The sequence below is a fragment of the Haemorhous mexicanus genome, chromosome 1, assembly GCF_027477595.1.
Source record: "Haemorhous mexicanus isolate bHaeMex1 chromosome 1, bHaeMex1.pri, whole genome shotgun sequence".
NCBI classification, from domain to species: domain Eukaryota; kingdom Metazoa; phylum Chordata; class Aves; order Passeriformes; family Fringillidae; genus Haemorhous; species Haemorhous mexicanus.
In genome coordinates, this window is record NC_082341.1 from 23,543,123 (window position 1) to 23,569,475 (window position 26,353).

Genomic DNA, 26,353 nt, shown 5'->3' on the forward strand with positions numbered 1-26,353 from the left:
CAACACACTGTGCACAATGTTTTAAATATAGTCTGAATAGAAACAGTTCACTATTTAATTATATTTAATGGTGATTGTTGTATTAAATTATAAGACTTATTTTGGTTTCTTTTGTCTCTCCATTATTTTCCAGGCTGAAAAGAAACATAGAAGATTTCAAGAGCTTGATAGGTTTATGCACTATTATACAAGATTTAAGAACCATGAACTTAGCTACCAGGTGTGGGTCAAGCTATTTTTACTGATGTTTGTTTCTGTTTTATTAATCCAAAAATAATTATTTTATTTTATTTATTTTCTTTTTCTAGTTAGAGCAGCGCCTTCTAAAAACAGCCAAAGAAAAGATGGAGCAGCTGAGTAGAGCTCTAAGTGGAAGTAAGTATTTGCTGTGATCTGTGCCTTTGATTTGAAATCACATCAACACAGTTATGGCTAAACTGTTCTTTTTTGGACAGTGCTCATATCAAGTCTGCTGTGTGATGTCATCCCTCCAGTACTAGACTTTATAAACACTGGATAAAAGTTAAATGTACAGTAAATCTTAACTATTCCAAAGCCTCAAGGAGGAAGTAGCATTAGTAAGGGAGAAGCTAATGTTCTGTGCTTATTTGTTTTCCTAAGAACACTGTGCAGTTATTGAGAACTTGCTTCTCTTTACTTGCAAAATATTTAACTGATATGCACAAAAGTAATGCTGACATCAGCAGGAAAATACTTTCCCAATGCTTGTTTCATATTGCAGCTGAGGGAGGCTGTCCTGATACCACATTCATTGAAGATGCAGTGCAAGAGCTTCTAAAAACTCGCCGCATTCTTAAGTGTTCTTATCCATATGGATTCTTTTTGGAGCCTAAAAGCACAAAGAAAGAAATATTTGAACTTATGCAGGTAATACATGGATATATTTTACTTTCCTAATGGCACTTTATTTTTTTGATAATAGTTTTCAGTGTCTTTTTGCCATTTTTGTAGTATAAAACTAACATGCCTGTTTTATATTTGTAACCAAGTTTGAAAAAGTAGCATATTTTTTATATCCCTTTGCAAAGGAAAAGGACAGATGGCAGGGGAAAGTAGGAAAATTTCCTGTTAATCTGCTTCTGAGGGTAACATTTTAGCTTCAGTCTTCATCTCCTTCTCTAGCTTCTCTTTTCTTTCTTTCTCCTTCTGATGTGCTTGACATCTGGGAGGAAGCAAAAGTGGGGGAGTACCTGGGACTGCTGCGTCCTTTGCTGTCCCTTGGGTCCCTTGAGGATGTTCAGTATTTCAGAGTGCAGGGAAATCCTGCTCTAAGCTGGAGGACAAAATGTAGGTCAGTAAAAGAGTAGGCTATGGGACAGATATTTTGGGGTATTTTGGTATTTCATAAGGTATTTTCAGGAAAATGGATATCATTCCCCTCAGTATTTATGGAGAAGAGCTCTTCCTGATTTGCATTTCCCTGTAAAACTGTTTTTTCTGTATCATTAACTCTTGCAGACAGACCTAGAAATGGTCACTGAAGACCTTGCACAGAAAGTGAACAGGCCTTACCTTCGGACCCCTCGCCATAAAATCATCCGAGCCGCTTGCCTCGTGCAGCAGAAGCGCCAGGAGTTCCTGGCCTCTGTGGCCCGGGGCGTTGCTCCTGCAGACTCTCCAGAGGCACCCAGGCGCAGGTAATCCACCCAGAACGCTGCACAAGGCAGGAGAAGTTCTTTTGGTAGCTGCCAAGGTGGGGGAGTCCACTGCTGTTCTCTGACTATGAGTAGACGCTGAGTGTGATGGTTGTATATCACTTGATAGTGATACTTCCTGGGGCATTTCATCCTTGTGGAATTACAGCCTTTGGGGAAAAACATATTTTTCGTTTTGAGGATCACTGCTGTTTGTGTTGCAACCTAAATTGCTTCCCCATTTGTGATATATTAATGATTAGATGTCATGGCTTCCATTTTACTTTTTTCCATCAAGATTGTCAGTAAATCCCTGCTACACTTCAGAAATCTCTTAAGTATTTGCTAAACATGTCAGGCAGTTCTGAAATAGTCAACAACTTAACTGTAGGATTTTCAAAATTAATTTTGAATTAAGAATTAAGGGGGAAGACTTGTTAAGTTTAGAGAGCTACAGTTGGATTAGTTTTCAGATTTCAATAGGTTTTGAAGCTCTGGAGGTTTTTCATATTTGTTCTATTTCTAAATTTGATGGTGTATCTTTCCATTTTATAGCTTTGCTGGTGGAACATGGGATTGGGAGTATTTAGGATTTGCATCCCCCGAGGTAAACTATTTCTTTTTAATTTTTTTAACTTAGTTCTGCATATGCTAGAAACACAGGTATGATCACAATCTGCATGAAGAGCTTCCTTATCTTGAGTCAAAGCATTTCAAGTTGGTTAAGCTTTCCATTTCATTTATTTCACAATAGAAGGAAATATATTCGTAGCTAATCCTGCAATGACTATAAACAATGCCTCTATCGTGAACGTAGTTATCTAAGGTGGCATTAGACAAGCTATTTCACATACATTTTCCAAGTACAAAAGCAGTTTTAAAATTGAATATAAACTGCTGTCAGTGTGCTGGAGAGCCTTAAAGTAATAAATGTATGAAATTATGTAGATTACTTTTGAATGCAATATCAGTTCAGCAGAATTTGACAAAAAGTTTATGAAATTTCCATTGTCTGTCAAAATCCCAAAAAAACATGCAGTCATACTCCTAAATATTGTTAAATATTTCAAATATTTATTGTTAAGTATTAAAGCAGGATGGGAATTGCATACTCAAGTGACATTAATTTCTGCTACTTTACCAAGAATGAAAATTATAATTTTTTAATTAATATTCTATAATCTGTATTTGTGAAAGACTAAGTAGTTTTTGAGACTCTGCTCTAAAAAATGAGAAGCTTCCTATAAAGATTTCCTTTATCATCTTAATTTTTAGTTTAAGTTTTGAGAACATTAGATTAAAGCATTCAGTCAGGAAGGAAACTTCATTTCAACATTTCCTTGTTTGCTGTTTTCTTTCTAGCTAGTCATTGTTAAACATCCTAGAAAACTCCATGTACTTTTTTCCATATATTTCCTTTGCTATTGTTGGTGAGCATCATGCTGGTGAGAACATGGCTCGCTTCTCTACAGAAAATCAGCTGCTTCTCCTGTCCAGTTCCTTCCTTTAGTTTTTTTGAAATAATCCCACATCTGACAACATCGAACTCATTGTGATGTTATTGTATGATTGATTGTGATGTTACTGATGACAGTGGAACTGGCTATGAGAAGAAGCTGGTAGGAAATGTGTTGGAAAGCTGTTTAGCAGGAGGTGCAATTGCAGCTGTGCCTAGATGATCTGCTTATGAGTTTCTATGATTTGCCTAAATGTGGCACTGTGTGATGCAAGTTGGTTTCTCTGCTATGTAGCTATCACGAATACTTGCAACCACCTATGCTAAAGGAATTCTATAGAATTAATAATGGTCATCTTTGTTTATTTTAGCGCATTTCACTGCAAAGTATTTTACATAGAGCTGTACTTATTGCAAAAAAAATGAGAGCTAAGATCTGGTATGATGAATAAATCTTAATGCTCAATGAGCACTTCCCATGATTCCTTTTCTGATTCAGAATGATATAATTGTATATTTTTTAATAATTCAGTTATATTATTCTATATCAAGGTTTGATTTTCTGTTGTTTGAGGCTCTGCCTTGCATTTAGAAAATCCCTGAGATCCCTAAAAGCTGGAAGAGCATTTTAGAGAAGAATCACTTCATGTTTGCCTTGTTTCTTTATGGTGTTCCACAGGCTAACAAGCATATGCTACTAACTGATGTTGAAGACAGAATATTGGGCTAAATGGACCTTTTGTCTGGTCCAATAAAGCTACTCTTTGATGTTCTCACAATTTCCATTGATAAAAATCTGCCCACACCCATGATTTTGTGACTATTCCTTTTGTCTTGCATATGTCTTCATGAGTAAGCACTTGGTCTGAGAAAGTTCATGGAAGAAAACACACTCTTGTAATACCATCTACATTAATAAGGTCATTGTGTAAGAGAAATAACACTTCTGGATTTAAGTTTTAGGTACTTTAGATGTTGAAGAGTTAATACGGGAAAGGAAATCTAATGGTACTGTTAGCTTTATCAATTCATTTGGTCAAGTGAATCCTTTGGATTACAGATTTCCCTACTGGGAGCTCACAGAAATAAAGAACAATACTCTTTTGAAGAGGAGAGCGAGTAGCTGTGTGCATAGTTTTATTGCCTTGTGTGTAGGAATAACTGCAATTACACGAAGTGCTACCTACACAGGTTCAGTGTCGGCTGGACATACCAGAAAAGATACCTGGAAATTTCCTTTCAAGTATAAAACTAGTTCCTTCATATTAGGAAAGATATGCAAATTGATTCAAGTATTAAGATAATTAACCCTGAGGATGTTAGCTTGACATGGTCAAGAGTCTTTTCCATAAATGCTATATGAAATGTCTAAGCACACAATATGAGAAAGTACAGGCTGCAGGAGTTCAAATCCATATGGTATGGCTCATTAGCAGCTCAAGTTAAGCAAAAGTAGAGGAGATTTGTAAGAAAAATTTAAAAATCCATGGAATAAAAATCCATCATAGACTGTCCAGTAGAAGAGTGTCAGATGTGGCTTAAGACGTTCTGGAGCCAGTGTCCTGGAGGCCCAGAAAAATATATCAAGTTCCAGTGTATGTCTAACAGCCTTCTGTTGTCTTTTCAAGGTTCTTTTCTACTGCCAGTTGCTGGCAGAGATTCTGAGATAATCTGTTGGTCTAATTCATATCAGTTGTTTTTATGTTCTAAAATCAGTGAGTATGCATTTATTAAAAAGTGTGTCAATAGGTGAATATATAAAGTTTGGCATCAAAGATTTTAAACGAGAAATGTGTTCCTGGAATTGGTAAAAAAGGAGATTGCAAGTATTAAAATGTTAGTAGCACATCTAATTTTTTTTTTTTTGCTAATTCATTGTTTTATAGATCTAGGATTACCTTGGATTTTTTTGTTATTTATTTTGAGCGTCGCATGATACAACTTGCAATTCATTTTTCTGAAAGCAGGTGATTTTATAATAAGCATATAAAATCACACATTTTTTTATAAAAATGTGGTGCTTGTTACTCAGAAAAATAGTGCTGCATGCTGCCCTGTGTTTTGTAACCTTTGGTTTATGCAGGAATATGCTGAATTTCAGTATCGGAGGAGGCACAGACAGCGTCGACGTGGAGACATGCACAGTCTGCTGAGTAATACCCCTGACCCCGACGACCCCAGTGAGAGTACATTAGGTACGGACCTCTCCGAGCTGGCTTCTTGCTCTTCCTGCTTCAGAAATCACTAGTAGTGACCACAGTGCTTGTTCTTCTGTGGATGCACTTTAAAGGAATTTCAAACACATTGCTGTATTTTCCAGGATACAACATAAAGGCTTGTCTCTGCAGTTTTTTTATGTGATCTTAGAAGTGTTGTTGACTTCACTGTGGCTGCTGCTGTTCTAAAAGAGAAATGCATTGATCTTCCCACTAACAACTTCTCAGCTGTCCAGCGCAGGTTTGCTTTTCTGAAGAAATTCTGGAGGTCACTCATACACACACAAGTCCTCTATACCAATGAAAAGAACCAGTTGTGCATACAATGTAGAGGCATACATGTAGAGGCCTGTGGAAGGGCGTCCTAAGGTTGTATTCCAAAACTCTGCCCAGAAGCTGTATTGGCAAAGGCAGCCAGAAAAGAAATTGGCCTGAGTTGTGACTTCCAGAGTGCTGCTCTTCTGAGGGCTGGTAGTGCAGTCCTTTAAGGTCTCTCTGAGACTTGGCTGTCTGGGCTGGCTCAGTTCTGCCAGAACCTTAGCACAGGTCCAGAAATAGCTTGAATCCAAATCATACTGTGACACTGTTTCTGCAGAGCCACCAGTCTGTGTGCTCAGTCTCTTTGTGCCATGCTGCACAAACCCTCATTGCTGTGTCTCAGGAGCTTAACACATAGATTGTTCTTTAAAACCAAGAGGAGAGATCCTTTATTGAGGAGAAAGGATTACATGCATCCTTTGTTTTAGAAAAAGTAATCAAAATTTTGGTGAACTTTGGTTCTTCCCTATTATAAATAAAATGCAAAACCATCTTGTTAGTTCAAGGACTCAATTTTGACTGAATGCTTTGGATATAGTAGTGATGACCAAGTGCACACTGTCAAAGCATGCAAGAGATTATTTTATTTCAGTCTATCACATTTTGAGCTTTGGAGTGGAAATTTCCATTTTCCAAACTCAAAAGATTTACATTGATTCTTATTACAGAGCAGTTGTTTCTGGAAGCAGCATCTTACTTCTATTTTTTGTTGGTTTTAAGAAAACAGCAATGTCAGTAATTGCTGAAGTATTCCCTAACAACTCTACTCTTAATTGTGCTGCAATGTTACAGTAAAGATTATTATAATGTTAACATTATAGCTGAGGTTTTGTCTTTGAAAGAACAGAGAAACGGGCAAACGTGATTTGTAATCCACCTGTAAATGCATCCTGTATTTGTGTCCACATGCAGTAATTTTCAGGGCTTTCTATAAATCATGTATGTGCCTTAGAAGCACTTTGCCCCTTCTGCCCATGCTCCCAATAGCACAGCCCATGCTTTCACAGAGAAGGGTATTGAGAGCAGAAAGGACAAATGAGCCAGGGAGTCACTCCTAAAACAGTGGGATTGGTGTTTCACCACTGTGTAAGAGCTGATGGGAAGGAGTGGTTTGGATTCTTTCATTCAGAGTGAATAAAGGAGTAAAATTACACAGCTAGAATCCAAAAGGAAGGAAGAGATTCTGTCAGTAAATCATAGTAGAGGAGGCTTCCTCGCTTGTTCTTCAACCGCTTTTGTTTTGGTTGCCCAAACAGACACTCAGGAAGGTGGCAGCAGTAGAAGACATGGCACCTCCATGGTGAGTTCAGCTTCTATGGGTATTCTGCACAGCTCTTCGCTTCATGACTATACCCCTGTCAGTCGCTCTGAAAACCAGGATTCTCTTCAGGTATCTCTCCTAATCTCTTTTCCATTCTCTCTGCTTTGCTTGCTCTCCTCTGCTCTGCCTTTCTGTGTCATTTTGTCTCTGCAAATTTTCTTAATTCTTCAAGGAGAAAGGGAGAATCTAGGACAACAAATTATACATTCACAATGGTAAGAATTGCTAAACAATCACTAACATAACAATAGTTACCTTTTAAATTGTGTTGTCAGCTCTGTTGGTAAAAATTGATTCTGATAAAGGACATGTAGGAATAATGAATGAATTTCAGATTTGAGCCAAAATTGCTTTTCATCCAAAATATGTTACAAGATGCAAGTTTTATTCTGAGAGCATCCTTATGTATTTCCACAGGCTCTGAGTTCTCTGGATGAAGATGACCCAAACATCCTGCTAGCTATTCAGCTGTCATTACAAGAATCTGGCTTAGCCATCGATGAAGAAACTAGAGACTTTCTAAATAATGAGGCATCTTTAGGAGCAATAGGTACCTCTTTGCCTACAAGACTGGACTCTGCTCCCATAAGTATAGACAACCCAAGGGGTGCTTTGAGCAGCTCTGAGCTGCTAGAACTCGGTGACAGTCTGATGAGGCTGGGTGCAGGCAATGATCCCTTCTCAGCCGATCGTCTTCATTCCCACCCCTGCAGCGAGACAAGAAGTGGATTATACTCAACTTCAAGCGATGCTGATTCCAGCAGTCAAGATCCCAATACCAATGAAAATCTGCTTGGAAATATTATGGCCTGGTTTCATGACATGAACCCACAGAGTATTGCCCTGATCCCCTCAACAAGTACAGAAACAGATGAGGAGTCACAGCAACCCAGCACTGAAGACGGGTCAGCAGGGCAGCCAAATCTTACAGACACAGGGCTGGAGCCTCAGGAAGAGCATGCACTGTTTGAGGATGCACTCAAAAATGAAGGCAGAGGAACCCAAGCAGAGGAAAGCACTTCTGAAGAAAACATTATTCCAAGTGAAACAGTATCACAACTTGGTGATAATAACAGGGAGGTAACAAGCACCCTAGATACTTCAGGAGATAGTTCAAGTCAGACTCCTCAAACCTCAAGTGAATGGACTGAACATGTGCATCTGGTATGAACAAAAACTAAATCTGGAGTAAAAGAATGGCAGTGACAGATGGTACAGTATGTGGAGTAAGCATTATGGAGGCTTTGATCCACATAATTGCAGCTCAGTTGTAACCACTGACATAACAACGGATATTTAGGAGTTCTCTTGAATTGCAGTTCTTCATAATGATGTGAACCTTTCAAGGAATATCCTTTGCATTTAATTAGGTAGTATTTGCCTTTTTGCTCTCAAGAGAAAGGAATAAGTAGGTTGTATTCCACATTCCTAAAACAATGCAGCATCTGTTTAGCCTTAGATTGATGATCCTTAACTTGAAAGTATGGATTGAAGGCTTACACTGATTATTTTGTTTGGTTTTCCTAAGAAATAGTTTATTCCATTTTTTTAGAACTCATAATTTCACAAAATAACATCTAGCAGTTCATTTGCATTTTAGTTTTGTTTTCCATAACTTTTCCTTAGTCAATTTTCATTTTTGTTAGCAGTGTGAACAGAGGTATTTAATGCTTCTCTGTAGTACTGCTCCAGGAAAAAAGTTTTAGGGGATATTCTTTCCCTTTAAAATCAAAGATTTTTTCATGTCTATTTACAGTCCAAATGTGCCAAACTGTGAAAAGTTAACTGGCAGTAGCCTAATGAAAAAGAGCAGTGTTACTCTATCCAACTAATCCCACAATTCTTAGCAATGGAAGAAACCACTGGGTAGCATTGCGTCTCCAAATTTAACTGGCATATGTTGCCATGGTGACTGCATTTAATTAAATGTAGCCTGTATCTTAAGTTAATAAAACCTAATGCTGCTGTTAAACAGTTATTTTAAATATTAAAATACAGTGAGTTAGCAACAGCTGTGCTGTATTTTAAGAGACACTTTAATGGAAGTGCAATCATAGTTCTTTGTTTTCATAATTCTACAAAGCATTTTATGCACTAATAGTGCAATTACTTTTAATGATAACATTTTATAAAAATATAGGAATACAGAATTTTCATATATATTAGTCAGTCCCACAATTAAAAGTTCAGATAACACATCCTGCTCAACATGTTACGGTGCCTTTGCCTAACCCAACTGGATAGTTGCCACAGTTAAACAAGTAATTCAAATTCAGTGTTTGTTCTGGAGTAACTATGCTGTTAATTGCAAAGACCTCCATAAAACCACCCATGGCCTTGCCTTTACAGTAAATAACTAAACGTTCAGTCAGTGTTTTTGCATATACAAAACACTACTAGGTATTTGTTCAATTGCACAATATTCATTTGCTGTGTGATTACTGTTTAGTGTAAGAAAAAAAATAAAATTAAAAAAAAACACAAAAAAACCTTTTCCTAGTTGTTGTACCGTGAAAAACAAAAATACTGGTTTTAGATTTGCTTAAAAGCATCAATCTACAGTTAGTGAGATACAATGGTACAATATGTAATTACAACTAGAATAAGTTGTTCAAATGGCTGTTTTAATTACATATAATCAAAACTTTTCATAACATGAGCAAATTACATACACTCCATTTTAAGTTTTTGCTTAACTGTTACCAGAGATTTGTTGATATGATATAAAAGTTTATTACTACTGAGTGTGTATAGGCAAGTGTCATGATAGCAAAGTTTATGTATTGATTACTGTGAGTTCAAGTGAGTGTTTTGGTAACTAATTCATGCTAATCCAGCTTTGGAACCTTGCAGTTACAAGGTTCATATTAGTAAAAAATGAAATAAGAATATTTTACCCTTACCCCATAAAAACTTTGTCCATTTTCAAGCATCTTTAAAGAGAAATAATTAGAATAGTCTAAATAATTTTCCAACTTTTCCTCTAGCCACCCTACTCCTGACATAATATTGAGCCTTTGAAAAATACCTATGGGTATAAAGGCCTTCAACTGAAAAGGTCCTTCATGAACTGTCATCATGAATTGGTCTGAAAGTTGTTTAACTCACATAGCTTCCTAAAATGGTAATTTCTGAATAGAAAGATTCTCACAAAAAGATTGTGTATTGCATTGAGATGTCTTGCAAAGTTGCAGTAAGATATGTAAGAGTGCTCTCTGTGAAGATAGTGAAGTTTGTGGGTTCTGGTTTTATGTAATTTGGTTAGGTTGTGCAGTATATCCATTGTTTCCGTGTTACTCTTATGAGCATGAAATTAGACTATTAAATTTGTATTTTCTTGGTACTTATTTTAACACCATAGTCATTGACTTTACAATTCAAAAATAAAAGTTTGGCAAGACTATTTTGTAAACCTGTTAATTTTATAATGTAAAAAAATTACTCTAACCTTGAATTGTTATTTGCACTTTCATAGTCTATACTTGATACATTCCCACTTTATATACAGGTAGGATACTACAACCATGTAGATGTTTGGCCAAATGAATGCTGTTAATAATATGTAAAATTCTTTGATTAAACATTTATTACTTAAACTAATTCCGTTCTGTCTCATTACATCTTAGACTTACTGTAGCAGGTCCTTGAGACTGCTGACAGACATTTTTAGGGTATGTTCAGTACTGTGCCAGATTAGTTGGACACCATATAGTAAGCTGACTGCTTTGATTTGTAAATATAAAGTACCATCATTAAGCTTTGAAAAAATTCTAAAATAGAATTGGTCTTAATTGCTACAGCCATATTGTGCACTTGTTCTCTGTAGAGTAATGCCTTGTCACTACAAGTAGTGGTGCTAAAGAGGGGGGGCTAATTTTTGTGAAAGATTCTGTTAAATAGTGTTACTTAAGTGCCACTTAATATCCACTCTCCATTGTTACGTGGAAATTCCAGAGTGCCTCTGTTACATTAATAGCCTAAACTATTTTGTTCATTGTTACAGTAATGTCACCAGCCTCCTCCACCAAGCATGCCAAGATCATGGAATCATAGACTGGTTTGGGTTGGAAGGGACCTTAAAGGCCATGTTGTTCCAATCCCCCTTCCATGCACAGGGACACATGTCATTACACCAAGCTGCTCAGAGCTCCATCCAACCTGGCCTTGAACACTTCCAGTGATGGAGCATTCCCAGCTTCTCTAGACCTGTTCCAGTGCCTCAGCACCCTCACAGAAGGCATCCCACTATAATATTCAGGGAGGGTGGTGACAGTGGAAGCCAAAATATGGACACAATGATAGCCAGTTTCTTTACAAGCTCTAGAGACAGCTTGTCTGGCTTTAACATGCCTTGAAAGAACCAAGTACTCATGGTCATTTTATGTCATCTCTGCCATTGCTTTACCTACCCATGTCCCTCATAAGGCCCAAAACCCAAAGACCTTACAAAATCCAGGGTGAATTGCTGGCTCTACTACAACCTCAAATGAGAAATTAAGACCCAAAAGCTGTAAAGACAGATGTATGTTACTTATGCAAGTAATAACTGTGCAAGACATCTCAAGAACAGCATCAGTTGTGGCTCTGGGAATTAAGGGAATACAAGCTGCTTTTCTCACAAGAGAGGTGTTAAATACAAAACCTTAGAACAGAACCATGTGGAAATGCAGAGTGCACCAGTCCATGAGATTTATACCCAATGTCATGCATTTACAAGACAAATATTTCTGGAGAAGCAGTCCATGTGCATCCTCGGCAGCTGACTGTGGAACAGTGACACACACATAATAAGAATAAAGGATTTTTCAGCTGTGAGCCAGCTGACTGCAGGGTAGCAGTAAGAAGCGAGGAGGAAGCAATGCAATTAAATCCACTGCAGAACAATTCAACTACTGAAGCAGGAAATGAGCAGCGTGTGTGGATTTGCATCACTTCCAATAAAAACCACTCCCACTGAGAGCTCCTGAGGAGAAACAGTTCTGTACTGACAGACAGTGTGTCTGACACAGTCCCCCTCCACAGGTGGAGCCAACCTTTTATTTCCTCCACTTCTTTGTGGAGTCTACATTGGAAGTTTCACAGAGCAGGGATGGGCTCTGATAACTCCCAAGGGCAGCCCTTTCTCTTACTGGGATAAAAATAAAATAAACTGGAAATACACATTAATTGAAGAAAACATTTACTCTGCAACTTTAGCTGAGCTTACACAGCACAAAATATCTAAGCTGCATCAGGCACTTCCAGACAGGCCTCACACTGAGTCAACCCACTCCAGCTCCAAGGAGAGGCTAGTTCTGTTAAGGAGAATCAGGAAACTGAAGAGGATTCTCAAAATTTGGGACTGACATTTTAAGGCTGGAGATCCTCTGGAGAGAGGGTACTTTAAGTCCTGAGCCCCACCTCTCCTACCCATAACTACCAGGTATTCAGCAACTCTCAGAACATTTCAGCTATTGCCCGAGATAAAAGACATGCTGGGTGTAATTTCCGACGAAACATCATAACCACTCTTCTTTGTGCCACCTTCCAGGTGAGGCAGGGATGATCAGACTGCACTGACAGCAATCCCTGCCTCTCTCTGTTCTTACACAAGGCCAAGAGAATAATCATACCAAGAAGACTGTAATCTCAAGGTGTTGTTTTACTGTGGTTCCATTGAAATGACAGAACCACACTTGTCAAGAAATACTAAACTAAAACTTTTTGACAACACAAAAATGGTTGTCTAAACCTTTTTTAATTATCTTAAACTATCACCTCAGATTACGTTTCTTAAAGCTTAAGCTTTATTCATTTGGGATTTTTTATTTAAGTTATTTAAAAGAAAGAATAATCAGAGTGGGTAAGTTATCAACAATATACAGTAGCATATTTAATTACGAGTATACACATAGATGTAAGCCACACACATTCTATATTTGTGACAGAAAAGACCCTGCACATGGTTTCAGAAAGACCAAGGGGTTAGAAGGCAGGAATCATGAAGATGGTAGAACTGGAGTTGAAAAAAACAACTACTGCAATTTTTATTTGCTATCCATTAACAGTAAATCTTACGAAAATTCACAAAATAAAAACCTTCACAAAGTATTAGATACTTATCTGGACAGAAATGGACATTGTCACTCATTTCTAGCCCGTTTCTACACAGACTAATGAAGATATGCCAACGTGATGGGAGTGAGAGGGGCCCAGCAGTGCAGGACTGCTGAGGTGGGTGGTCAGGAACAAAAGCGGGCAAAAGCTGCAAAAAAAGAAGTGGTGGGAAGAGCTTAAGGGCTCTGAGAGATCACTGATCTGCCAAATACAACTACAGAGAGACGCATTAAAGAAACAAAACAAAACAAAAAAATGCACCCGGTAAGTAAGTATAAACAGCTTGAAAAGAGATGAGGGTTGATCAGGATTTAAATCAAAATTGAGGAACTAATTTGGCATCTGAGACAAGAAAGTCAAATTTGGTGGGAAAGAGGTATGCAAGAGGTGAAACATAGCTGTCCAAGAGCCAGTGGCAACCCAGGCACACCCTGCATCCACAGCATGCTGCATGAGGGGAGCATCTATTAATAGATCCCTGCAAATTATGGCTCCTTGTGTCCACTGAGGACAAGACAAAAATCAATTTCATTTGCACCAAATAAGCCTTAAATAAACCCTAAGGACAGAAACTGAATATGGGAACTAAGAGACTGCAACTCCTCATGCATGACTGGGCATTTCTTTCCTAACATCTGACTAGAAAAACATCTACATGGGATGGCCCACACCATGTGAGTGGCAGTAGGTGAGGAAGCACTGTTGGATCCATGGTTCCTACATTTGGCTCTCAAAGCTTCACAAAGGCACAGGTTCATTCCCCGGCCTTTTAAATTACTTGATACGTGACTGAGGCTTCATGCAAGAGGGGCACAGAGTCACTGAGTGGTTTGTGTTTGAAGGGGACCTTTAAGATCTAGCTCTAACCGCCCATGCCATGGGCAGGGTCACCTTCTGTTGGACCAGGTTCAGGGCCCCACCCAACCTGACCTTGAACACTTCCAGGGATGGGGCATCCACAACTTCTTCGGGTAGCCTGTTTCAGTGCCTCACCACCTTCAAAGCAGAGAGTTTTTCCCAAATATTTAATCTAAATGAAGGCCAAAACTGGCATATGTTGATGGTAATATCCACCAACACTTTCTCCTGAATCAGGACAATCATTGCAATCCATCTCCTGTCCCCTGATTTTCTGTTGAGCCAGAAGAGTGACAGCTATAAATCCTTGAATGACAGCACCTGGCATCCCCTGCAAAAAGGAACAGCACCAGAGACAGCTTCTGCTGCACAGAATCACAGAAAATTATGGGTTGGAAGCTGCCTTAAAGATCATTTGCCCCAGCCCCCTGCCATGAGCAGGGACACCTCCCTCTAGACCAGGTCTTATCCAGCACAGTTTTGAACACTGCCAGGTTTGAGGCACCCACAGCCTCCCTGGGCAACCAGTTTCAGTATCTCACCACATTCACAGTAGAGAATTTCTTCCTAATGTCTAATACAAAAGCTCCATCTTTCAATATGTACCCATTCTCCCCTGTCCTGTCACTGCTGTTCCTGACAAAGAGCCCTCTGGCTTCCCCGCAGGTCCCCTTCAGATACTGGAAGGGGCCGCGAGGTCTCCACACGACCTTCTCCCGGCTGACCAGCCCCAACTGCACCATCGGGCCTCCCCCCGCCCGCCTCCGTCCCTCGCCGCCACCGCCGGGACACGGCTCTCTGCGCCACGGCTCCGGCCGAGGCGAGAGCAGCCCCTGAGCGGGCCGCGCTCCATTCGTCCCCGGGGCCGGGGCCCGGCCGCCGCCAGCAGAGGGCAGGCCCGGCCCCGCCGCTCCCGGCCCCGCCGCAGCCACATCCGCCGCCGCCGGGAAGGGGCCGGCGCCGGGGCCGCTGAGGGCGCCGCGCTCCCGCCGCTCGCTGTCGGGCCCGCGGGCCCCGCGCCGGCCTCAGGATGCCGCTGGGGCTGAAGCCCACCTGCAGCGTGTGCCGCAGCACGTCCTCCTCCATGTGGAAGAAGGGCGGGCAGGGCGAGATCCTGTGCAACAACTGCACGGCCCGCTCGGCGCCGCCGCCCCCCGCCTCCTTCGCCACCACCTCGGCGGCCGCCGCCCAGCACAGCAACGGCGGCGGCGGCGGCGGCGGAGGCGGCGGCGGGAAGCAGGTGAGGAGGCCGAGGGTGATGCAGCCGCCGTGGCCAGACGGGGCTGGGCGGGGCTGGGGTGCTCTGGCCGCCCCCCTCGTGTTCATCCCGCTGTTCCCCGCAGAGCAAGCAGGAGATCCATCGCCGCTCCGCGCGGCTCAGGAACACCAAGTACAAGTCTGCGCCCGCCGCGGAGAAGAAGGTTTCCACGAAGGGCAAGGGCAGGAGGCACATCTTCAAGCTGAAAAACGTAAGGCGGAGCGCCGGGCCGCGGCTGGGTCGGGCGCCTGTGCCGGGCTGGGGCGGACACGGAGCCCGCGGGAGGAGTGGAAAGAGAAACCGGTCATGGGAGTTCAGCACTCGCTTCTCCACATAAAATCCTGGAGATGAAAACGTTAGCTCTGTTGCTTCGAGCTTTAGAGTAATAATGTTTGCTAGTTTTCTTAGAAGATAATGTATCTCTGTTGTCTAAAAAGAAAAACAATTTCTGGTACTTTACGGTTGATTTATTTTAATGCTCTTGATTTTCAATTTCTGTATTCTTTTCATAGCCTATCAAGGCTCCTGAGTCCGTATCCACTATAATTACAGCAGACTCAATCTTTTATAAGGTATGGTTTATGCAAATCTATTTGCAAAAATGATTATCCTGTTTCAGTTTCCAGTGTCAAGAATTATCATGGACAGTGAAAGCACTAGAGATATAATCACAGAAACTGTTCTTGCAAGGTACCTAAGTAGTTTACCTATGTAGTTTAAATAGTTACCATTATCCAAGAAAAAGTGCTTTTTTTTTTTTTTTTTTTTTTTTTTCTGGTCATTATTGCTGTCATCATTTTTAAACTTCACTGGCACTGTGCAGAGGTCAAGTGACTGGAAATGATGATTTGGATTTGTGTGATGTTTCCTACCTTAGGTGCAGAACATATTTCCCATAGAGCGGTTGGGTTGCAGTGCCCCAGCATCTCAGCTGGTTCCTATTTGAGAGTTGGTGCAAGCAGTCCCAAACACCCTGGGAACAAGATCCCTTGGCACTTGCAGTGAAGCAAGAGGGAGCCTTCTCACATTCATGCTTGAGAGCAGCTTTACCAGCACGTCAAGGTGTTGAAATTTGGTCGTTTCCCAGCACTATGAGTAAACAGAATGTTTTTTTCCCCTTTTCCCTCCCCCAAAGTCAGGATAGGCAGTGGGAGACTGCACAGCCAGTGCTGGCCTGAGATTCCATACTCTCCAGGGACCTGATGCTTCATGCCTGGCATTCCAGATGAATCTCTTGTTTGCTGTTGACCAGTTCAAAAAAGAATTACTGTCTCGTGTGTCTGTTTTTATCAGAAATTCCTAAGAACTATGTCAAAGCTTCTGTCCTCCTTATGTAGAATGTTGCTACTTTGATACTTTGCAGTGTTGTTGTGTGAACAGGCTTGTTTGGGGTTGTTTGTGTCTGTTTTAAAAGCACCTTTCGTTCTTATGCCACCATTCTTTTGCATGTGGCTGAATTGAAGCTGCCTTTCAAGACTGGCATTAATTAGGATAATTTAAGGTACTGATACTTAATATATGAATCAGGATGTGAAGTGAAACTGACAAAAATCAGGTTGTTTGATTTCAGTGTCATTTGTATGTCTTCTAGGGTGTGTACTACCAAATTGGAGATGTTGTTTCGGTGGTTGATGAGCAGGATGGAAGAACATACTACGCTCAGATCCGTGGGTTTATTCAGGACCAATACTGTGAAAAGAGTGCTGCACTAACCTGGCTCATTCCTACACAAGCCAGCCCCAAAGACTGTTTTGACCCAGCATCCTATATCATAGGTAATCTCAAAGCCTTCTCTTTGTGCAACTACTCGGATGTGCCTATGCTAATGCAGAGTTGTATTCTTTGAATGAACATTTTAGCTTCTCAAGGTATTTTAGGCACGTTCCACATTTTAGACTCTAATCTTGTAAACATCTCATTTACTGTAATAATACTTTTTATTTATCTTGTGTATATAATATGATTACCACTATTGCAGTGTGTGATTATCTTGTACTGTGATTATCTGAGTGTTTGTGGGTACAGTTACAGTTGTGCAGCCTCTATAGATAGGGTTAAACCATTGTAACTATGATTCTGATATACCAGTCCAAGTTGTTTCTTTTAAAGTGACCTGAATTACTTGATCTTTATCCTGGGTATTTAAAATACATAGCATGCCATAGAGACTGTTCTTCTGCTGATGGTACAAATAGTAATTCAGAAAAGTCCTTCTAACAGGCAGGACACAAATAGAATGTATTTTAAATATATTAACTACAGTACTTCACTCAAATATCCAAATGCTTCAAATAGGATGGGGTGGAAGATCAGCCCAGCAAAATTAAAGGTAGAGGTTTCTTGCTTAGTACAGGAGGCTACCTTCCTAGGAAAGTCATGGATTGAAAAGGCAAATTCTGTAAGAGAATGTTGGCTGTTGTGGCATATTTTCATTCAACATATCTAGTTGGATGCCTTTAAGTTTTGCTTTGAATTGTTTTGTTTTTTTCCTAGGACCAGAAGAAGATCTCCCAAGAAAAATGGAATATTTAGAATTTGTTTGTCACGCACCTTCGGAATATTTCAAATCTCGATCATCCCCCTTTCCTACTGTTCCTACAAGGCCAGAGAAGGGCTATATATGGACTCATGTGGGACCTACTCCTGCAATCTCCATTAAAGAAACTGTAGCAAATAATTTATAATTTTTAAGGAATCCTTTGAACTAGTTATTTTGTGTGTATCCTCCAGTTTGTAAACTCCTTACAAGAAGTTTTAAAAATTATAAAATGTGCTGGTTTATTTTATAGATTATGGTATTTATTTATTTTAGATATATCAGACCTTTGAAGTGGAAGTTTTCATTCCAGTTGATGGATCATTTTGGTGCTCTGCTCTTCAGACATTATTGCTCATCTTGGGACAAAACCACAAGTTTCATGTCATTTTTGACTTCTGAAAGTTGCCTTTAGTATTCATTCTTACTTTTTAAGTTATTTTCCAGAAGAGGAGTTTAAAAGATATAATCATTCAGCATTTTATATGACTGTTTAATTTAGTTAATTACGACTGCTGGTTTTATTTCCTTGTTAAATAATTTAAGACTAGCATCACCTAAATACTAAAACGGTCAGTGATGCAGTTAACAGTTTTCTGTTACATGGAGAGGGTGATCTGCCTGGATTTCTCCAGACTAAAACCTCATCCACAAAGAGGGACTCTAGAAGTCACCTTTTATGGGAATTTTGTTAATCTGAATCTTAAATGTGGGCTATGTGTGTAGCTTTCTGCTTAACTTACTTAAATAAGGGCATACATTTCCTGGAAAATTGGATGCAAATTCAAAAATTAATGTTATTTGCCATCCTGGCATTCTCATTGCAGAAGGATATCTGCATTTCCTGAGCAACCAACACTGACATATGATTTGAGTTAATATTTATTTGCCTGTTAGCTTGGACTCATAAAATTGATTTTAAACTGTTTTTTTCAGTCTTCACAATTAATGATGGTAAGAAGAAAAAAATAGGCAATTAAAATGAAAAAAAAATCAATAAAGGAAATAAAAATTAATTTTATGTATTGACAATCTCAGCATAACTAGGAATATGTATAAATACCAGAATGGGAGAAATGCCACATACTAAAATACCAATGAACTTTTTTGCCCTAAATGTTTTACAAGCCAGTTAGCTCCAGACACAGTGAGATGTGCTTGTATGGCCTGAATTCCAAGGGCTTAGTGGTTCCTGCTGCCTGTGAAGGATAAGAGCTGTAAGTGGCCTTAAATTTAAATGTAATGATCTTTTCCTTTTTTTTTTTTCTTTTGTATGAACCTAAGTGACCAGCAACCAGAAGGTCCAAATCACCTTTAAGAAACTGTATGAAAGCATGAAAATGTTGCACGAGGCTTCTGTTCTAACTTTATGAAAGGCTTTGATTTAAGATGTAACATATTTGAAAGTCTCAGGTATTGACAACTTTTAATACAGTGGGACTTGTGAGGGCAGAAACCAGATAGATTTGTTTTGGCCTGCAGCCTCTGTTCTGCCCTCTTCAAATAGAAGAAAGAACAATCAGCCTTAAGGGAATAGATGCTAATGTTAAGGAATACTGTCAGTAATTCAAAATGCTCAGAAATTAGCAGTAGATTGGTAATACAGAGTTAAATGTTAATCTTCAATCACTTACAAAGATGAGATGTGTGCCTATGTTCAGTGTGTTGCGGTGATTAATCCCAAGGTGACCTTGCTTCTCTCCATTCTCTCCTTTCAGTTCCTCTGGGGTTTTTTCTTATTTCTTTATTAACAATTACAACAAAATAAAAATAACAAGTCCTATATTTACAGTAACCAGAGTGGCTTCCTTGACTCAAATATTTTCCTTCCTTTTTCTGCAGTCCACAAGGTTTTCACTTGGGATTACTGTGAAGTCCCTCTGCTGCTTCAGCACAATCCATGGACTTGTCCTCTTCTCTGGGCTGTCTTATCTTATGTGAATTACCAGGGTTGGAAAAGGCCTTGATGGTCATTGAACCCAATAAAGCTGAGCTCTGTTCCTTGTCAAATCCTCATAGGAATGAGGAGGGAAACAATGGTTTACGTTGTTTTGGTTTTTTGAGTTCCTACAAGGTACACCAAATGAAAAGTACTTTTTGCCATTTGCCTTATTTGTCAATAAACTGTAATATAAAAGGGACAACTCATTATTCATCAGGATACACATTTCTAAAATTCACTGCTGCTGGTGATTCAAGTATTATACTTCCAACTGCAGTCTAAACAAGACAGCATTTATTTTTTCAGAGAGCTATGAAACAACTTCCTTTAGTAAACACTAAGTATTTTTATTTTAGTTTAGTTTTTTGTTTTACTAGGAAATGTTAAAAAATAATTTGGATGAACAAGAATTCTGAGTGTAAGGTCTCAAAAGAGAGAGGATCTGCAGGCCATGACTGTTACTAAAGTGTTATACTTCATTTATAGGTATTTGAATGGTTGCACTGTCCTGTTTTTCTTGTGTTCAGAACATCACCCAGTAACACAGGGAAAATGATTGACTCTCCAGACAGCTTCTTATGGATGGACATAGCTGAAGAGTGGGACCTCCAAGAGCAATGTCTCTGAAAATTTTTCATCTCTCTCATATTATGAAAATGGAGGACAAATTTAAGACCTGCAAAATGGACTCTACAGCAGAAGGGATCAGAGGATCCTGTGGGGACAGGCTTTGATGCCCTGCAGCTGAGAGAGCTGAGCTCACCCATGTCTGTCTTCTAGCTTGGTAATTCCCCATGCCAAAATGTAGATAGGTTTCATATTTGTATCACTGGACTGTGATTGGATACACTGCTACTGAATTTATGGCCTTGCTGAGCTCCAGAGTTGTGACCAGCCAACAGTAATTTTCATCAAGGCATTTTAGTTCTAAAGATGGACCTTGCAGCCAAGAGCTAAAAGCCACAGAGCATTATTAAAATACTGAGTACCACATAGACATGTGGCCTGTGCCCTGAGGCACACATTGCAGGAAATCTGTGGGAGGAGCAGCCCTTAACTTTCATGTGAACTTTACTGTACCAAAACAATACTTACTGGAGAAGGGTTTCCATTTGGGCAATGGCTTTGTTAGGAGCAGAATACTTTCTGGGAAAATGTGATGCAAACACAATGGATAAATGAGTGTGTGGCTCCTTGAGCTCCTAAAATGAAGCTGGGGTTCCTCTCTTGCTGCTGTGCTGTGTTACATGACAATCATCTCAGTCATCCTGGCAGAGGCTGGATTAGGCCCCTACAGCTTGGTATCCAAGCCAATCCAATTGCTTTGCTTTCATGTAATGCAGCCTTCACCTTTAACATTAATATTATACAAGAAGCAAAGCATACATTTATTGTGGTTGGTGGTATATGATGTATTATGATTAACAAAGGCCCTAAATAGTCTTTCAGAACTGATAATAAAAATATTAATAGGTGTAGTATTGAAGTTTCAACTGTTCTTTACAGTTACTGAATTAGGAAGACAAATTATGATTTTATTCTATTTTCACACAGAATGTACATCTGTTGGATAGGAGACATTTGGTACATCTGTTAGATTCGAGACTACATCCCTCCAAAATTATGGAAGATGAGCATTATGTGCCCAAGCAGAAACACTTTTACAAAAGTTAATAGTAGTTAATAGTTCTTTTTGTATGCTCCCTACTACACAATCTCATGATCTCTGACAACAGAATTTTTTATTTGGCAATTGTTTCTCTTTCACCCACACAGTCACGCTTACCTTCAGGAAGACTGCATTACTTTTTTTCACTCAACCCTTCTAGTTGGTGATTTGTTATTCTTGAATTTAGCCTACAGCTTCAGTGAGATTATTTTTCTTTTCTGGTTTGGTAGCTTCAATCACAAGAACAAGGTCGTGGACAACATCTTCAGGTGGTTCATGCATCTTTATGAAATGCTTCAAGTGCTTCGATGTCTGTTTAATCAAACAGAAGTATTACTGGAATCTAGTTTTGATAGAAGGTTGTTTTAACCTGAACATATCAAGATTATCCTGTGCAGGGTATTTAAACTCAGAACAGTTAACCCAGGCACCTGCTTACATATGGCAATTGGGCTCCTGCAACATCTTTTGAACTCCTTCATTTAGGGAGAACAGAGCAGGAGTATTCCTCTTTTCTCGTGAAGCTGTCTAAGGGCAAAGTTGCTTTCAGCAGTTCCACCTGTCTTCCTACACTCCATCAGTGTCCATGAGCACTTTGCTGAAGATCATCACACTGCTCTGCCTTTGTCAGGGTAAAGTACCCTGTTGTAAACTGGCTCTGTCAACTGATCCAGGTTTGAAACACACACGATACCTTTCCTCTTAACAGAAATTTTTCCCTAGAGAACTTCAGTAGGAATGTTCAGTTTTGTATTCAGATGGTCAAACCCTTGATAATCCTTCTCAGTGTATGTAGAATCCTACATAATGGATGTTCCTTTTCTCTCTGATTAGGTTACTTTTGTATAAAATTACACTGTAAGGCTGCTTGTGGTAGTGAATCTGAATTATGTAAGCAGAATTTGGGAACCTCTTCTCTCCTAAGCCTAGATTTCAGCAGGTCATTAAGAATTAAATCAAAGATTAACCTGTCCTTTTAATCTGTGTTCCCTTCTTATATATCTATTTCCCAAATTGTGGGAATCCACATACAGAATTTTCCAGTTACTTCTCCTTAAGGAGTTTCTTGGAGCGTTCTTAGGGCTCTTTTTCTAAACTATGTTGCAACAGACCACTGCTAGGCAAGGTAAAAGACTTGTCTCCTCTTTATGAGAAGTTGATGGCAAACTGTGGAGGAAATGGAAGTAGCTTTGGCATTTATTGTTGGCCAAAACAAAACCAAAAGCAACCACTTCATGCCTGCAGAATTTGCAGAGCCTGAATATGGCTTAATTGCTCTGTTGATAAGTGGAAATGATACGTTGTAACTTAACATATCCATATAAGGCTGTACAAAGGAACAAATACTGGGACAATGCCAGGGACACATATTGCAATGTACTTCCTTGGTGGGCTTTCTAGTCAAGCTTAACCCAGCAGCTCCTGAATTAGGTTGAGGCCATCAGGAAAGAAGCATCCACCTCAGCTTTTAGTGACCAGCAATATTTTTGACTCAAAGGTCAAAGATAAAAAAAAGTAAAAATGTCTCTTCTAGAAAATTATTGGAAAAGTCAGCGCAAGATCTGGGTAAAATCTGTTTTAAAAAATCTCTTGTCAATTTGGTTTTACCCACCCACATTCCTGCCATAAAGGAGTGGCATGCGTGGTAGGCTGTTTGCTTCTGACATCCCCAGTTCTGCTCTATCCTTTTTGATGCAGTGGGATGTAAACAGCACATAACATTTGACAGCACACATGAAGGAACAGCAAGGGGTTTTTTTGAAGGAATGCTTTCTGAAGTCTCTCTTTCTATTTCTTCTGTCATAACTTCTAACATTCAAATTCCTTTAAACAACAGGCTGGTATTTAATGGGGGATCATCACTAAGGAGTAACAAGCACTGGACCCTCTCACATTATTTTTTGGTTTTTTAACAAGACATTTCATCTACCAAGTACAGTCAAGTTTTGTGAAGGTCTTCTGCAGCATTTTATTACCAACCTTTGTTTTTCACAGGCCTGAAAAATTTATTCAGCAGGGGTGTTTTGTTGCTGGTGCTGTTTCACTGTTCAGTCCCTGTCAAGGTCAAATGAATATGTTGAACACCACAGGTGTCTCTCCACAGCACTGGTGTTACACACATGCAGTGCTGGGACACAGGCTCTGGGCTGGCCCTACAAGGCATGGACATACTGAACAAGTCCAGCAAAGGGCCTCACCAGTGACTGAGAGACTGGAAATACAAGGAGAGGGTGAGAGCTGGGACTGTTCAGCATGCAATAAAGATGACTTGGTGGAGGTGGGAAACTTACTGATGTGTCTAAATACAGGATAAAAATATTTATTGAAAGCACAGAGATCCACAGCAAGACAATCCTACTATAGGAGCCTCTATAGCAGCATTCTGGTAATTCTGCATTTCTAGTGTTTCTTCTCACCAAACCTAAATAGTGGAGCAGACAGGGAATTCATTCTGCAAATACTTTAACCAAAAACAAAGCAAAAGAAGTCCCCATACAATGCTGTCAATTGAGTATGCATTACAGACCTCAAAGGGTTTTTTAATAGTTCTTGTATGAAAATGCTATCCAATGAATACAGGCCACAGAAACAATCTGAAAGGGAGCCCAGAAGTCAATATTAAATGCCTCCTCAGCACTCAACATGCATATATAGAAAGGTGTGTCAAGTGTTTGAAAGATGTATATGCTTAGACAGAGCTCATGGATATAGAAAAACATTTTGACAGTTAAAAAAGTTCAGCAAAATTTGAATATCACCTGATTCAGTATTTTCAGTATTCTAATTAAAATATACAGTCCATAATACATTGTAATATGCACAACTACAGCACAAGCTTTGAAGACTTTAAACGTAGCAGCATGATGTTGCTGTATTACTTCATGCTTATGATAAACTTAAAATTAAATAACCATGTTTTTTTCCATATTTTTAATGTTTAGAAAACCTTACCCACTGTAAATTCTCAATCCACCCATGATTCCCACAAATGACATTATTTGCAAAGATAACTCCCAAGGAAATAAAAGTTCACTTATGAGAGGCCCTGATATTTACCTTCCCTGCCATGTGCAATGCCTTTGAGTGTTAATGGGTACTGTGTGCAAGATGTTCTCAAGCAGTGAACTTTCAGTGTATTGCCTTTGATTCCAGCTACAGGAAGAAAATACCTGAAAAAACATAACATTAAAAAACAATGGCATCTCAAACACAGCACGCCTTGCTTATGAGCATATTTAGAGTATGTGACCTCTGACATATCCTGAGCAGAAAATAGGAACTGAGGCATTATTTCTTTTTCACAGAATCAGCTGCTGTGGGATGGCAGTTTCTCAATTGCTTTTCTAGCCGAGTTCCTCCAGCTATTTATGATATTATATGTACCCAAAGAACCAGTCTGTAATATTATTAATTAGAACATTTTCAGCTCCAGAAAGCTGAAAAACACCTGGAGATCTCTAAAGAGTTAATTTGGTCTGTGATCTGTCTGACAGCCAAAGGGACAGCAGGGATTCAAGCTGCTTCCCTCTGCTAGGATCAAATGGGAAGGGTCTGAATGCTCAGGCTCCCACAGTCTGACAAAGGCACAGACTGTGTCTAAACACAGGCACCACACTGATCAAGCAATTAGATAATTAGAACAACTTCAATACAGCTAAAAAAAAAATGTTATGCACACGTTAGTCTGTCTCCAAAATACCCATTTTTTATTTGTCACCTTGAAACTGAGCTTTGTAAGTGACCTTCCTTGTAACAATATGCTCTACCTGTTGTTAAACCTTGTTTTCTGTCTTGGAAGGGGACACAAGAAGTCTATCTTGCTTCATGTTTTGAAACATCACTTCCATCCATCATTACCACATCTTAGGTAAAATGCTTTACTGTTTTGCCAGTGCTGCCACTATTGGATCTTTCACAAACAGCTCTGAGCGCATTTATAATTTTCCATCAAGTGTGCAGATCATGAACATCAAGACAATAAAATCAGAAAACTTTTTAGCCTGAAATACTAGCAAGCACTATTTTGTGGACATTCACCAAACCAAACATTTCCACTAGGAAGAAAAGCAGTTTAAAGTACAGAGAAGAATGTGTAAAAAATTGGATGTGACAAGCAATATTGTCCCTGGTTATGCAGTCCCAATCAGAATAGAATCACTGATCATGCTAAGTGTCTTGAACAATGAAGTTTCCTAAACTCTGGAAAAATTACATTTTAGATTTTTTTTTTTTTTTTTTCATTTTCTTCTCAGCTGTAACTAAGAAGAAACCTCTACAAAATCACATTACATGTTTCTTTAATTATCTGAGTAGGTTGTTACAGTAGCATAGTCTCTCTTCTCAGGGTCAGAACAACACTTTGAATTCATTATAATCTACAGAGAAGGAAACTTGGTCTTAAAAAACAAGAACTGTTCTTCATAAAATACAGCTCTTCATAAAGTACAGGAAGTTTCTCTGCATTTTGTTACAGTGCCCAAATTATAAAATCAGCTCTTGTTGCCATAGTTGGACCCACCTGGGTCACAAGACTGAAAATCTGCAAAGATGAAACTGTACAAGTACTTCAATGCTGAGAACATATGCTGCTTGCAAAATAATAAGGAAAGCATGAAAATCTGAGATCTGTGTTACTGACACCTGCTTTTTAGTTTCCATAATGTGGCTTTTAATTTTTCAGCTTCTTACTGGAAAGGGTGACTTTATCAGTCATCTACAGAAAAAAAATATCAGCAAGAATAAAAAGATTGAATTTTCAAAGAGGTAACTAATGTTACACAACTTACATGGCAAATACATCTTGTAGTGCTTGAGGGGAAACATTTGCAAACCAAATTTACTCGTAGTATGACAAACTGAGAGCTGACAAATGTCAGAGCAGAACAGTGCCTGCACAGAATGAGTGCAATCCTACACATCTTATGACATCCCCTGCTGCCACTCTGCAGTCTGAGAAAATGATGGGCTGTCTCAAAAAGCACTGCACAGGGCCCATCTCTTCGCTTGGCCTTGGGTTGCAGTTTCAGG

The 26,353-nt window shown here is 39.4% G+C and overlaps 2 protein-coding genes across 9 annotated transcripts in view; both read left to right on the forward strand.

Annotated features, from left to right (window-relative positions):
- ANKIB1 (ankyrin repeat and IBR domain containing 1) overlaps window positions 1-10,566 on the forward strand; it is an 88,267-nt gene extending 77,701 nt beyond the window's left edge. For 3 of the 7 annotated variants that reach the window (XM_059843100.1, XM_059843108.1, XM_059843116.1), the window contains exons 13-20: window positions 134-220; window positions 309-375; window positions 743-888; window positions 1,480-1,658; window positions 2,211-2,262; window positions 5,195-5,306; window positions 6,902-7,035; window positions 7,384-10,566. In XM_059843100.1, coding sequence (XP_059699083.1) covers window positions 134-220; window positions 309-375; window positions 743-888; window positions 1,480-1,658; window positions 2,211-2,262; window positions 5,195-5,306; window positions 6,902-7,035; window positions 7,384-8,136 — 1,530 coding nt within the window. In that variant the 3' untranslated portion in view covers window positions 8,137-10,566. Of the gene's footprint in view, window positions 1-133; window positions 221-308; window positions 376-742; window positions 889-1,479; window positions 1,659-2,210; window positions 2,263-5,194; window positions 5,307-5,431; window positions 7,036-7,383 lie in introns of those variants that run through there. The other 4 variants (XM_059843135.1, XM_059843127.1, XM_059843143.1 and 1 more) reach the window with 4 other exon arrangements.
- A 4,303-nt stretch (window positions 10,567-14,869) lies between these two features.
- On the forward strand, window positions 14,870-19,509 carry GATAD1 (GATA zinc finger domain containing 1). Of its 2 annotated transcripts, XM_059843182.1 has the most exons (5): window positions 14,870-15,160; window positions 15,264-15,389; window positions 15,691-15,750; window positions 16,770-16,953; window positions 17,672-19,509. In XM_059843182.1, exons 1-5 carry the CDS (start codon window positions 14,951-14,953, stop codon window positions 17,860-17,862), a joined length of 771 nt encoding a protein of 256 aa, XP_059699165.1. In that variant the 5' UTR covers window positions 14,870-14,950; the 3' UTR covers window positions 17,863-19,509. The 2 variants fall into 2 exon arrangements, with proteins under 2 accessions (XP_059699165.1, XP_059699173.1); XM_059843190.1 differs by lacking the exon at window positions 15,691-15,750.
- The last annotated feature ends 6,844 nt before the right edge of the window (window positions 19,510-26,353 follow it).